Consider the following 11,487-nt stretch of genomic DNA (forward strand, 5'->3'; position numbering starts at 1 on the left):
AGCCCCGGAGAGGCTCCAGTATGACCAGACCTCAGCTTACCTTCAAATCCCTCAATGCCCTGGCCCCTCAGTACCTGTCTAACCTGCCGCACCCATACACACAGTCCTGGACACTATGATCCTCGGCCTTGGGTCTGTTGTCTGTCCCTCACATCAGCCCCCAGACCTCCAAGCCTTCAATGTGCTTTTTGTTCATTTATATACTTTTGTAAAGTATCCCTGGGTTTCTTGAAAGGCACTATACAAATCTAAGTTATTATTATTAGTGTTAGTACTAGAATCTTCCCACGTGGGCCAAGTAGGTGAGCAAACACATGCTTTCATCTGCAGAGCTCTGCCATTAATAATCAGCCTGTCTTCTTCATCACCGTGTCATTTAAGATAAATGAAACAGAAAGTTAGCTAAAATAATAACTCACCACATGTTCTCTCTGTTTGCATGCTGATTAAAACAAATGATCTTAAACTCGTTTTTATACAACACTCAGAGTTTTCATCATCTTTATTTACTGTAGGCACTGTAAGCCACAGCAATAAGTCCCATTCTAACAATATGCCCACAGAGAAAGAGAAAAAATTCCCACTGACTTTGTTTTTAAATGATGGCAAGTTTACCAAGTCATCCCGTAATCCATCATTTAATATGTTAAAGTCATGTGACTTGTGCATGACCTATTATCATCCCACATTTACAATATTACCCAAACGTCTGCACGCAATTAATCATAAGGGAGACATATTTCATAACACAAACAAAACAGACAGTGTCAGCTTTTTCTAATGACATGATGAATGTGGTTTAATTCTGACTAAATATTTCATATATGTATTATCCTTCTATCAAAGCTACATGATGTCATGAACATTCATTTTTATATGGGTTAATCAGTCGAATAATTATTGCCTGTATGACATTTGAGATTTCAATTTAAAATGTTCTTTTAAATTATATATTGTTATAATTACATAAAATGTGTTCTAAACCCCAAACTGTTCCTGGTATACCTGACCTTTAGGACCCCCGGGCCTGTAGTTTTCTTCATTATCAGTTAGAGCCACTCCTCATCCTTTTCTTCTTCTTTTTTGGTGCAGCCCTATAAAATTGGGGTGCTACTGTGGCCTCTCCCCTTTGATATCGACTGGGAAAAGTCGATATCATTTCCTTTCCAACACTAATTATATCTTTATCCACCCTGATGTTTCTGATTGTGTGTTTTAGTTCATTATTGTCATTATTACGCCTGTCTTTACTAGATGCTGTGAATATGTGGTACATGTTTGCCACATATGTGTATAGGCACTGCTAATGCTAGCATGAACTCATAATTCTTGCTAGCTTGGAAGTTGTAGTGGGTTGAGTTAACCCCCGTCCCACCTATTGATTTTTGGCTATAGGAGCTGGAGTGGGCAAGTTATTTATGTCTTTCTTTTTACCTTTCATTGTCAGACAAAATGCACAAACACACCAGTTACACAAATACAACAACAAAAAGTAGTTGTCAAAATTGAAAAAAAGAAAAAAAAATGCGAGTTAAACACAAAAGAATTACAGCTCCACAACAAGCTGAACATAATCAACACATTACACACTCTTAGCATTCTTAACTTATTCTTACCACATCCTGTAATATTAGCAGAGTTGTATTAATAGCAGCCTGACAAACAACAAAATATAAACTTTTCTGTTAGCTCTGGTTTTGGTCGCCACCAGACGTAGAATGGAGTTTTATCTGTTTGCAGTGAGACTGAACCAAATCACACACACAAAAACAGCCCCTTGTATCAAAACAAAGAGCTGAAGGAGGCTAGAATATTACATTAAACCCATCTGACTGCTAAATTGGTCATAATAATGTGTTAGATTAATGCTATGCTCTTAGACTCTGTACTGTCTAAAGTACTGCTGCTTATTTTGTACCTTATAGATAGCGAGCTTAAATTTCTGGTGTCCATGTAATTTTGCACCTTAATGTACAGGTGCATTAATGGCCTGTTAAAAAGAGATGCTAGATAGACTTACACTTGATACACTTGATATTTTATGTATTACAGCTGCATCTGACCCAGCTGAGGTCTACCAGTTAGCCTGCACTGTTTTTTCAAAGGTTTCCATTAATGGTCAAATACTTTGTTTAGTTATTGTGAAAAAGCTGTAAAATTTTAAAACAGTACATTGTGGTGCAATGTGAAACCAGAGCACAGGGTATAAAAATGGAAGAAAATTGGTACTTTTAACTTAAATAAACTTTAAAACTTTACATTTTACACCTATATGATCTCTCTTGGCCCTCAAAAATGACCACAGAGAGATCCCGAGGTCTAGCATCTGTGTAGCTACACCTGTATACATAGAAACTGACTTTTCCTGGAGTCACAGTTTCACTGTTTCAAGAATTATATGAGTTACGCCTTTCACACTGAAAACATACATATACATAAACAACATAGTGTCTACTGTGCACTGACTCAGCCGTACATCTGCTCCTAAAGGTCAAAGGTCACTCTTTTGAGTATTCCAGTGTTCACGTTTCGGACAGTGAGGACAGATAGTTTCAGAGAGACGTGAAGGAGGCCATCTTTGTCTACTCTACCTAAACAACAGTCTGCCACCTACAATCCAGTCTTGAGTTCCCTTCTCAGGCGTTTCGACCCGCGCTCACACCTCGCCTCAGGTGACCTCAGTAGGTCACATGTTAGGACGCCGCAAGGTCTCACGGTTGTTTCAATGGTTGGCCCTGGTGACGGTGAGAACCTATGCCTTTTTTCACACTTGGGCACATGAGATGACTCACATGATCATTAGTGACTCAACCACCCATAGACCCAGGACAAATGGGGATGTTTGTGAAACTTGTATTTGTAGAAGGACTAGACCTGCATCACAGTTTCAGTTGTACTACGGCTGCATAAACTACGATAAACTGAGATTGTTTACAAAACTGTGTCTGCTGATCTTTTTCCTCTTTCAGTGTGAGAAGGGGGATCACAGAGTTTACACAGAGTGTTGTGCTTCTGCAGAATTGTGACAAACAGAAGGGACTCGCAGCCTTTTCCTGGACACCCAGACATACATGTCCCAACTGTGTGGTTCATTTCTGGGACTGCTGACCGTAGCAAGCATGGTGTCTAACCTCAGTCGGGCCCCTGAACCCACCGTCCCATGACTGCCTTCTGCTGCACATGTGAACGCAACAAAATGAAACCAACGTGCACACTCACACATACCTCTCTGTGTGTGTGTTTTTCAAAATTAATTGCAGAAGTTCACAACAATCACATGATTAGATGTATGTATAAATATTAGAGTGCAGATGCATGAAAACAGTTACAACAGCTGGAATACATCAGTCTGTGTTCAACAACAGAGCAAGCAGCCGCGTCAGCAAGAAACAAGATGAAACTCTGCGTACTGATTGTGTTTGGGACCCTGCTCGTCCTCAGCCACGGTAAGAACTGGGTCACTACACAGTAAGAAGTTTCTGTGTGACTAAACATTTCTGTTCTCTGGAAAGCGTAACGTGACCTTAATGTTTAGAAATTAAATTTGCTGGTGGAAACAGAAATAGGGAGAATATTTTTCCACATCTCTGCACGAAAATGGGAATTCATTTGCAAATATTGCATGACAAGAACAAAAAACAAACAAAAAAAGATTCATTGCTTACTAGAAATGTTCAAATCCACAAATACTTTTCTATAGTCATTTAAAATAAAATGCTAATTTAATGGATTTCACAGGTAGGATAGTTAAAAAGATTTAAAGTGCACAAAAATGTGTACATTTCCCTCTATTTGAAAGAGTGTTTTGGAATTATTATCATTTTTTATTGACTTAAAGAAAAGAATACAAATGGATTAAAACTTTAACTAATGGAAAACCTTACTGAGCGTTTTACGGGCCCTTTTTTGTCCATGTGACTTTTCTAAGTGGTGTCACATTTCAGCGTGATCGTGACCAGACTGTTTCACCATCTATTACGGTACGTCTTTCAGTTCTTCAGTAAGAATGGAGAACGTCTTTGTGCGAGTATTTTACAAATAGGAAGATGACTGGAAGAGCAAAAAAAAGGGAAGAGCTTTTCTTAAGAATGTCAAAACACCAACTTGGGAGGAGATGATGAAACGTGCTGTTGGAAAGCTTTCCAGTCACTGAGTTGTAGTTGTGCGTGTGTGTGTGTGTGTGTGTTACACTGACTGCCAAGCGAACTTTGGCACAGGCTGGCTTTGCTTCTTCCCAGCATGACTTCCTCCCCCGAGTTTCAATGAAACATCATTATGTAAAGCGCACAACTCATCTTGTTTAGAGCTGCTTTGGATTTTCTTTGACACTGGAGAATAATACAAGCTCTAAAACGAACATCACCCTGAAAACATTCACATGACCTTTGAAGTAAACGCAAGCTTGATTGATGTCTTCAAGTTTATATTCAAGTTCACGGGAGGTGAGAAAGGAAAGATAAAGCTGTTTGCTGTCAAATGTGTGCTGACGACAGGGATGCCGCCAATCAGCCGTGACTACAACACCCACTGCCGGTGCCTGCAGGTGGAGTCAAGGATCATCCCTCCAGACACCCTGAGGAGCATCAAGCTGTTCCCTGAGGGGCCTCACTGCCCGGACACAGAAGTCATGTAAGTCAGCCTGTCACAATCACCCTTTAAATAAAGGCTTATTATAAAAATAGGATTAGGTGTCTCACATAATCCAATTTAGATTTAGATGCTTTTAAAAAAGGAAATAATTTATAAAAAAGTATTTTTTGGAACATTTGGTCCCCAGTATTTTAAACAATCTTGATTAAGTCTTGTATAAACACTGTAAACTGTATATAATCCATGGATTGATTTAAATAAATACAAATAAATACAAAAGGAAACTTATTTGAGCTCGATCTGGCAAATCTCTTACATTTTTGCTTAAAAGTTTAAAAAGATTTGTGCCAATTAAGATTTCTGTAAATTATAAATTATGTGCATTTTGATCTTCTGTCACTTTTAATCTCTTTCCCCAATTTAAGGGACATTATTTACATTTTTTCATGTTGCATCACTTTTTTAATCCAACTCGATCTTCCAGCCAAACTGGGAGTATCATCGCTCTTAAACACAATTCCAAATGTAACCTTAAAAATAAACACCATAGCATATTGTTTTTTAAGCCAAATTACTCAATTAATTAAATAATTAACTAGAAACTTATTTCATGGAAAACACTGAAGGCCTTTTTTTAAAAGCTGGCAGCAGTATTATTTGTTGAAACATGTTTAATGATGCTCAGAGCATTGATAACATCGTTAATCAAACTGCCTGACGGGTACTTAGCTGGAATTAAACTCTTACACGGATCAGATTTTCTCTCCGTGAAGTTCCAGTAAGCCCTCTTGGAACTGTTTCCCAACACTTTTTGCATTTTTGTATAACTTCACAGTGAGTTCACATGAAAACACTGAGGTTTGTCCACATCACAGTTTTGCAAATATCTGCGGAGATCAGCTCCACACAGAGTTTGTGTTTTCAGTCAACAGGTTCACTCTCATTTCTCTGATTGCACCATGTTGTCTTTAATCACCTGAGTGTTCAGTCTCAGTGACGATTTTATCGATAGCTGGTTTGATTACTGTAATCTGTGAACTGCACATGGATTTTCACTTGAAATTGTTATAATTCCCTCGACGTTTAATATGCTCTTTTTGGTTCTTTTAGTTCCTGGTAACTGTCTTGTGATTGCAGTTTGACGATTTTGTGGGGAAAATAATTTAAATAAAGTGAATCAGATGCTGGCTGGCAGATCCAAAGCATCACAGAGAGGTTTGCACTGAGCACTACTTACCTTCAAGCACTGACTGACTGTAATTCTCTTTAATCAGAGCTGGACTGGCAAACGGAGCAAAGGTTTGTCTGAACCCTCATTCTGCCTGGGTGAAGAAGCTGATCAACTTCTTTCTGGAGAAGCAGCAGATGGGAATGACCTCCAAGAAACGGGCATAAATCCTGCAGTTGTCTGCAGCTACCTGACCACTGAGCCATGACTGAAGCCAATATTTAACCCACTTTTTCTTTTTTTTTTTGCTACTTTATTTTATTTCTACTGATTGTTTATTTCTGAATATTTTACACCAATATATGGAACAACACTGATTTTAGAAAAAGAAAAGCTTCCTGTTTTCAGGGTGTTAAAGGAAAAAAACCCACCAGTCAAGCGATTGTATGAGCAGATCTTGCATGTAGCATTAAATATGTAGCACTGTAATACGTAACACTTCCTTTTTTCTACTTCCTTTGGTGAATCTTCTTGATCAGCAGCAACAAATGATTTAATGCTAAAGAAACACTCAGATCAATGCAGTTATTGCATAATGAAAATTAAGTTGCTGCAAAGAAAATAAAAATGTTTGAAAACTAAAATGTGTTTATTGTTTATTCCAGCAGCCAACTCATGTTTGGCCACATAAAACATCAATATTTTTAATATGTTTATTATGGTATTTTTTTAACATGTCAGCATATTATCACTGAAAAACTTGTGACATTCTTGATGCAATGACGCTTCAACTTTCCACATCAGCTCTTTTTTATGAATGCATCACTGTTTTAGCCGTTTGGCACTCTTAATATCAGATTTCAGAAAACTGCACTTTCAGGAGAAACATCTGAACAGCATTTAAGCATTAAAACTCTAAACATGCATTATTATGTACAGTATATCTGACCCATCGGGGTCATTAGCACCAAATAAAGTTTAGTTAAAGGATTGTGTTGATCCACAAGAAGAGCAATGCACCAAAACCCACACACATTAACATTTACATAATATAAAAGCAAAACTTCAGATGAACTGAAGCATTCCCACAGCGTAACACTTCCACCATCGTGCTTCACTGTGCAGACAGTGCAGACAGCCTCTCACTTCTTCCAAACATAAGCAGTGTGGCCAGAGAGTCCCAGCTTTTACTCATCTGACCAAAGGACGCCTAATCTTTCTCCACGTTGTCCTTAGCACACTCCAGCCTGGCTTAAAAGCATCTCCTCTGTAAGCTCTCACTGCATTCCTGTGCAGTGATTGTCTTCTTTGAGGCTACACTTTGTAGCTTTGAAATCTTTCGCTTCCTGCATCTATTATTTAGGCAGACAGAGGAGATACCCCTAATATAATGCTGTGAGCACATTAGCCTCAGACCAGCTGTTAAAACCTGTCTGTTTGTTTGTTTGCTTGCAAGGGGAAGCCAATCAAAGAAAGTCTGTTTTATAAGAATAGATTAACTGAGAGTCTGCACCAAGGACCAGTATAAGGTGATTCAGGATATTTTGAACCGTGAATCATGCAAAGCTACCCTGGAGCTGGAGATTAGCAACAGAGGTCCATTTTAAATATGCATTATATACAATTTGGGTATTTGTTTTTTTTAATTAACTCATCCTATGTTAGCTAGAACGGAGTCCGGCCTATTTAACCACTAAAACTCTTTTTTCTTTTCATAAGTTCTGTTTGATAATAATGTGCTTTAGCGATCGTGGCTCAAGAGTTGGGAGTTCGCCTTGTAATCAGAAGGTTGCTGGTTCGAGCCCCGGCTTAGACAGTCTCGGTCATTGTGTCTTTGGGCAAGACGCTTCACCCGTTGCCTACTGGTGATGGTCAGAGGGCCCGGTAGCACCAGTGTCAGTGCGCCCCAGGGTGTCTGTGGCTACATTGTGGCTTGCCATCACCAATGTGTGTGAATGGGTGGATGACTGCATGTGTAAAGCGCTTTGGCGTCCTTAGGGACTAGTAAAGCGCTATACAAATACAGGCCATTTTTATGCTTTTTTGTAAAACTGCAAATTGAAAGTGCAAGTGTGTATTAACTCTGTTTATACACATGAAGTTTAAAAAAATACAGTGTCTATAGAGACATTCATATAAAGCAAGATTTTCAGTGCAAAACACTTCACTGTTGGTCCATTTTAAGAAATGTAATCATCTTTCTATATACATATAAATTATACTCATAATGCTGCCGTTCACAGAAGCTGAAGCTGGAGAATAACAAATAAAGGCAGTATATGAAGACTCTAGAAAAACAGTAAAACAGTCAAAAATGCTCTTGCGTGTGGTCCCTGCAGTCACTTTAAAGCTAATAAACATCTGTCAGTGTTAAAATGACTGAACAGCAGCGCGCTGTCCTCTTTAACCAGTCACAGCTCCCACCAGCAGCATGAAGAGTCTTCCTCTAACAATGTCCTTTCACAGGAGTTTCAGTAGTTGATATGAAATTAAATGAAGTCCTTATTCTACAAGATGAGTCTATGTTGCAGGAGGAGGCGGCGAATCGCCTGCTGCCACCACGTAACCCTTCCCTGGAGGAAACCACGTCTGCAGGGCTTCCATCCAGCTGCCGGTGTCGCAGAAAGTCAACAAGATGTCAAACACTGCGGACACAGGAAAACTTTATTACCCAAAGCAGGTGGTAAAGACCTTTCCGTGTCCTCTGGACAAAACAAAATATTTGCTTGCCTTGATTAACAGCCAGGATCTTTGAGTGGAAATTCTTCATGTTGTCTTTTTTCACCATGTACTCGTCTATAGGCAGCCTCGCTGTGCGGACGCTCAGCTCTCCGGCTCTGGACAGGCTCAACTTCTGCAGAGGAGAAAATAAACCTACTGGATATAATACTTACAGTCCTACTCTATGCGATGTCTGTGTTATGATCAGTTTTACTGAAAAATACCTTCTGGATGCTTTCATCCACCAGACCACCGAGGACGTAAACCTTGTCAGCATCCACGGATTCCAACGCTGAAAACAAAGGAGGAAAAAAAATACCTTAATGAATGTCAGCAAGTTATATAATGTACATGAGCTCACTGGCCACTGCATTAGGTACATCTTCCTAGTACTGGGTCGAACCCTCTTTTCTTTCCTTTTAATTCTTCATGGCACAGATTCAACAAGGTGCTGGAAACATTACTCAGAGGTTTTGGTCCATACTGACGTGAGAGCATCGCACAGATGCTGCAGATTTGTCTGCTGCACATCAACAATCTGAATCTCCTGTTCCACCACATCCCAAAGATGCTCTACTGAGATGTGGGGACTGCAGGGGTCATTTAGGTTCAGCAAACTCGTGTTCAAGAAACCAGGTTGAGATGTTTTGAACTTTGTGGACGCGGCCATCAGAGGATGGCACACTGTGGTCATAAAGGGTTGGACGTGGATGGCATCAATACTCAGGCAGGCTGTGGTGATTAAATGATGCTCAGTTTGTACTAAGGGGCTCAAAGTGTGCCAAGAAAATATTCCCCACATTATTACACCATTACTGCACTGCCTTGTATGAACAGTTTGCATTTCAGCAGGTCGTCTTCACCATGTCTGAATTAATAAATGCGCTGCGTTACAGCGATGTGATTGGGTGATTCGATATTTGTGTAAAAGAGCAGTTGAACAGGTGTGCCTAATAAAGCGGCCACTGAGTGTACATCTTGTGCAATATTTTTGTTTCTCTGTAAATATTTTATTTATTTATTGTTAGTGTTTTAATGCTGTTTTCTACTAATTTCATCTTATTAAAGTTCCACATAACGAGAAACTAATTTTGAAAATAATATTAATGAAATGCTAAACAGGAGCGGGACAAGCAGCAGCAAACATGGCAGCCAAATGGCGCCACCTGCTGGACAAATGATGCATTTCAAGAGCAAAACAAAGACATAAATGAAATCTAATCTAATTTATTTTTCACACCTTCTTCAGCATCTGGAGTGAGGTAGACAACCGATTCTGGAGGAAACAGGTCCAGACAGCTTTGGTCTGTTATATCCATCTGAACAAAACAAACACAGGAGACATGAGCACCTGCTCATAAAACACTGAGGCAATTTAGGTTAAAACATTTTGAGAAACCTAAACTCAAAAGTGTCCTTTAATGAGTGAATTACAGTCCTATAAATGCTTACATGCAAATTGTTTTAAAGATTTGCTGAAGGGTTTGTTCACATAAAATCCGTTTAACTGTAAAAACAAACTTATATATATCACCGTGTAGTTGAGGAAGCCGTCATTCATTCGCACGCACTCTCTGTAGAGACGGCTGTCCTCTCTCAGCTCTGTCAGAAACAGGTGAAACGGTCGGGTCGCCTTCTTATTCGACCCGTAGAGCCGCCTCAGCTGGCCTGCCAGTCGGCTTATCTCCTGAAACACAAAACGTGCACTGCTGCAGTGAATAAACACCACCTTCTTAAATTAAAGGAGGTTTTTTTGGTAAGCTGAAAACGTTGTAAGGTTTTTCATTGTCCACCGACCTTATCAGACATGCAGTCTGTCATACTGAGGTCGACGCAGAGCTTGAGCCCCGTGGACCGAGCCTCAGCTAGACGCTCTTTAGTGATCGCCTTCATGACCCGCTTGGTAAACTGACGCTCTGTGCTAGCACCTGAATGTCAAAGAACACACAGGAAAGGGATAGATGCTGTGATGTCACCAGCTGGAGACTTTCAGTTCCTCCTTAAGCTTCTCTTTGTTTTCTCTTTACCGGACTCCAGCTCACGATTCATCTTCCTCCTCAGCTTCTCCTCCTTCCTCCTGCTCTTCTTCGCAGCCACTTGCTTCTCCCAGTGCCGCTGCTTCCTCAGGACATTCCTCTGTTCATTAAACAGACAAATAACTGTGAGCACAGCAATGATCCTCTCGAGCGTCAAGATATTAGAGGCACTGTTGGAAATCTCACCCTGTTCCTGTCATCCTCCTCTGTCACAGCAACCCTCTACATGTCCTCCTTCACTACATCCCTGAATCTTCTCTGAGGTCCTCCTCTTTTCTTCCTGCCTGGTAGCTTCATCTTCAACATCCCTTGTTCAATACATCAACCATTCCTGCTCTGCACATGTCTCTAACTTCACCTCTAAACTGCTCAACCTGAGTTGTCCCTCTGATGTCTCTTTATGTCAGTGCCACTGCCTCCAAACCATCATCGCTATCAGACCAGTAATCCACTTAAACTACAGGAAACCAGATTTACTTATAAATGTTGTCATTGTCTTTAATCCTGACATTAATCTGCAGTACATCATCAAATTAAGCGTACAAGCACGTGGTCCCACACCTGGGTGTACAAATTAAAGAGGATCATCAGGTCATCTCATATCATGTTGACCTCAAACCTTTATTTAGCAGTTTTCACACCCTGGATAAAAAGGTGTAATTTAAAAATTAAGTAATTTAGTGATATCTGCAATTCAGATGATGAAGGAAGCCTCAACTGTTTCAAAATGTTAATAATAGCATATAAAGCTCTGCGTGGCCGAGCCGCAGACCTGCTGAGACCTTGATCCTCTGACCGCTGCTTCCTATCTGCTCCCTGCTCTCATTTTAAAACCAGAGGCGATCACACTTTTCAAGCTGTAGCTCCTAAACACTGGAACAGCCGTCAGTTCAGCAGAATCTGTGGTTTGTTTTAACAAGATTGCTGAAAACTCATTTTTATAGGTTTGTTTTTCTTTAATCGTTGTCCCAT

The 11,487-nt window shown here is 40.0% G+C and overlaps 2 protein-coding genes across 2 annotated transcripts; one reads left to right on the forward strand and one right to left on the reverse strand.

Annotated features, from left to right (window-relative positions):
- Window positions 1-3,301: 3,301 nt before the first annotated feature.
- On the forward strand, window positions 3,302-6,402 carry LOC102289708 (interleukin-8). The gene is made up of 3 exons (XM_005952393.2): window positions 3,302-3,446; window positions 4,494-4,629; window positions 5,865-6,402. The coding sequence occupies exons 1-3, from the start codon at window positions 3,395-3,397 to the stop codon at window positions 5,983-5,985; spliced, it is 309 nt and encodes a 102-aa protein (XP_005952455.1). The 5' UTR covers window positions 3,302-3,394; the 3' UTR covers window positions 5,986-6,402.
- A 1,313-nt stretch (window positions 6,403-7,715) lies between these two features.
- Window positions 7,716-10,615, reverse strand: trmt10b (tRNA methyltransferase 10B; the record flags this gene model as incomplete). Its single annotated transcript, XM_014331191.2, is given in 7 exon segments — window positions 7,716-8,403; window positions 8,489-8,612; window positions 8,704-8,771; window positions 9,720-9,798; window positions 10,014-10,166; window positions 10,277-10,407; window positions 10,507-10,615. Coding segments are annotated over 7 exon segments (789 nt in total), but the record flags the coding sequence as incomplete, so codon positions are not given.
- Between the last annotated feature and the right edge of the window lie 872 nt (window positions 10,616-11,487).

This window comes from Haplochromis burtoni, unplaced genomic scaffold (genome assembly GCF_018398535.1).
Source record: "Haplochromis burtoni strain Fernald_Lab_line unplaced genomic scaffold, NCSU_Asbu1 Contig_1574, whole genome shotgun sequence".
In the NCBI taxonomy this organism is placed as follows: Eukaryota; Metazoa; Chordata; class Actinopteri; order Cichliformes; family Cichlidae; genus Haplochromis; species Haplochromis burtoni.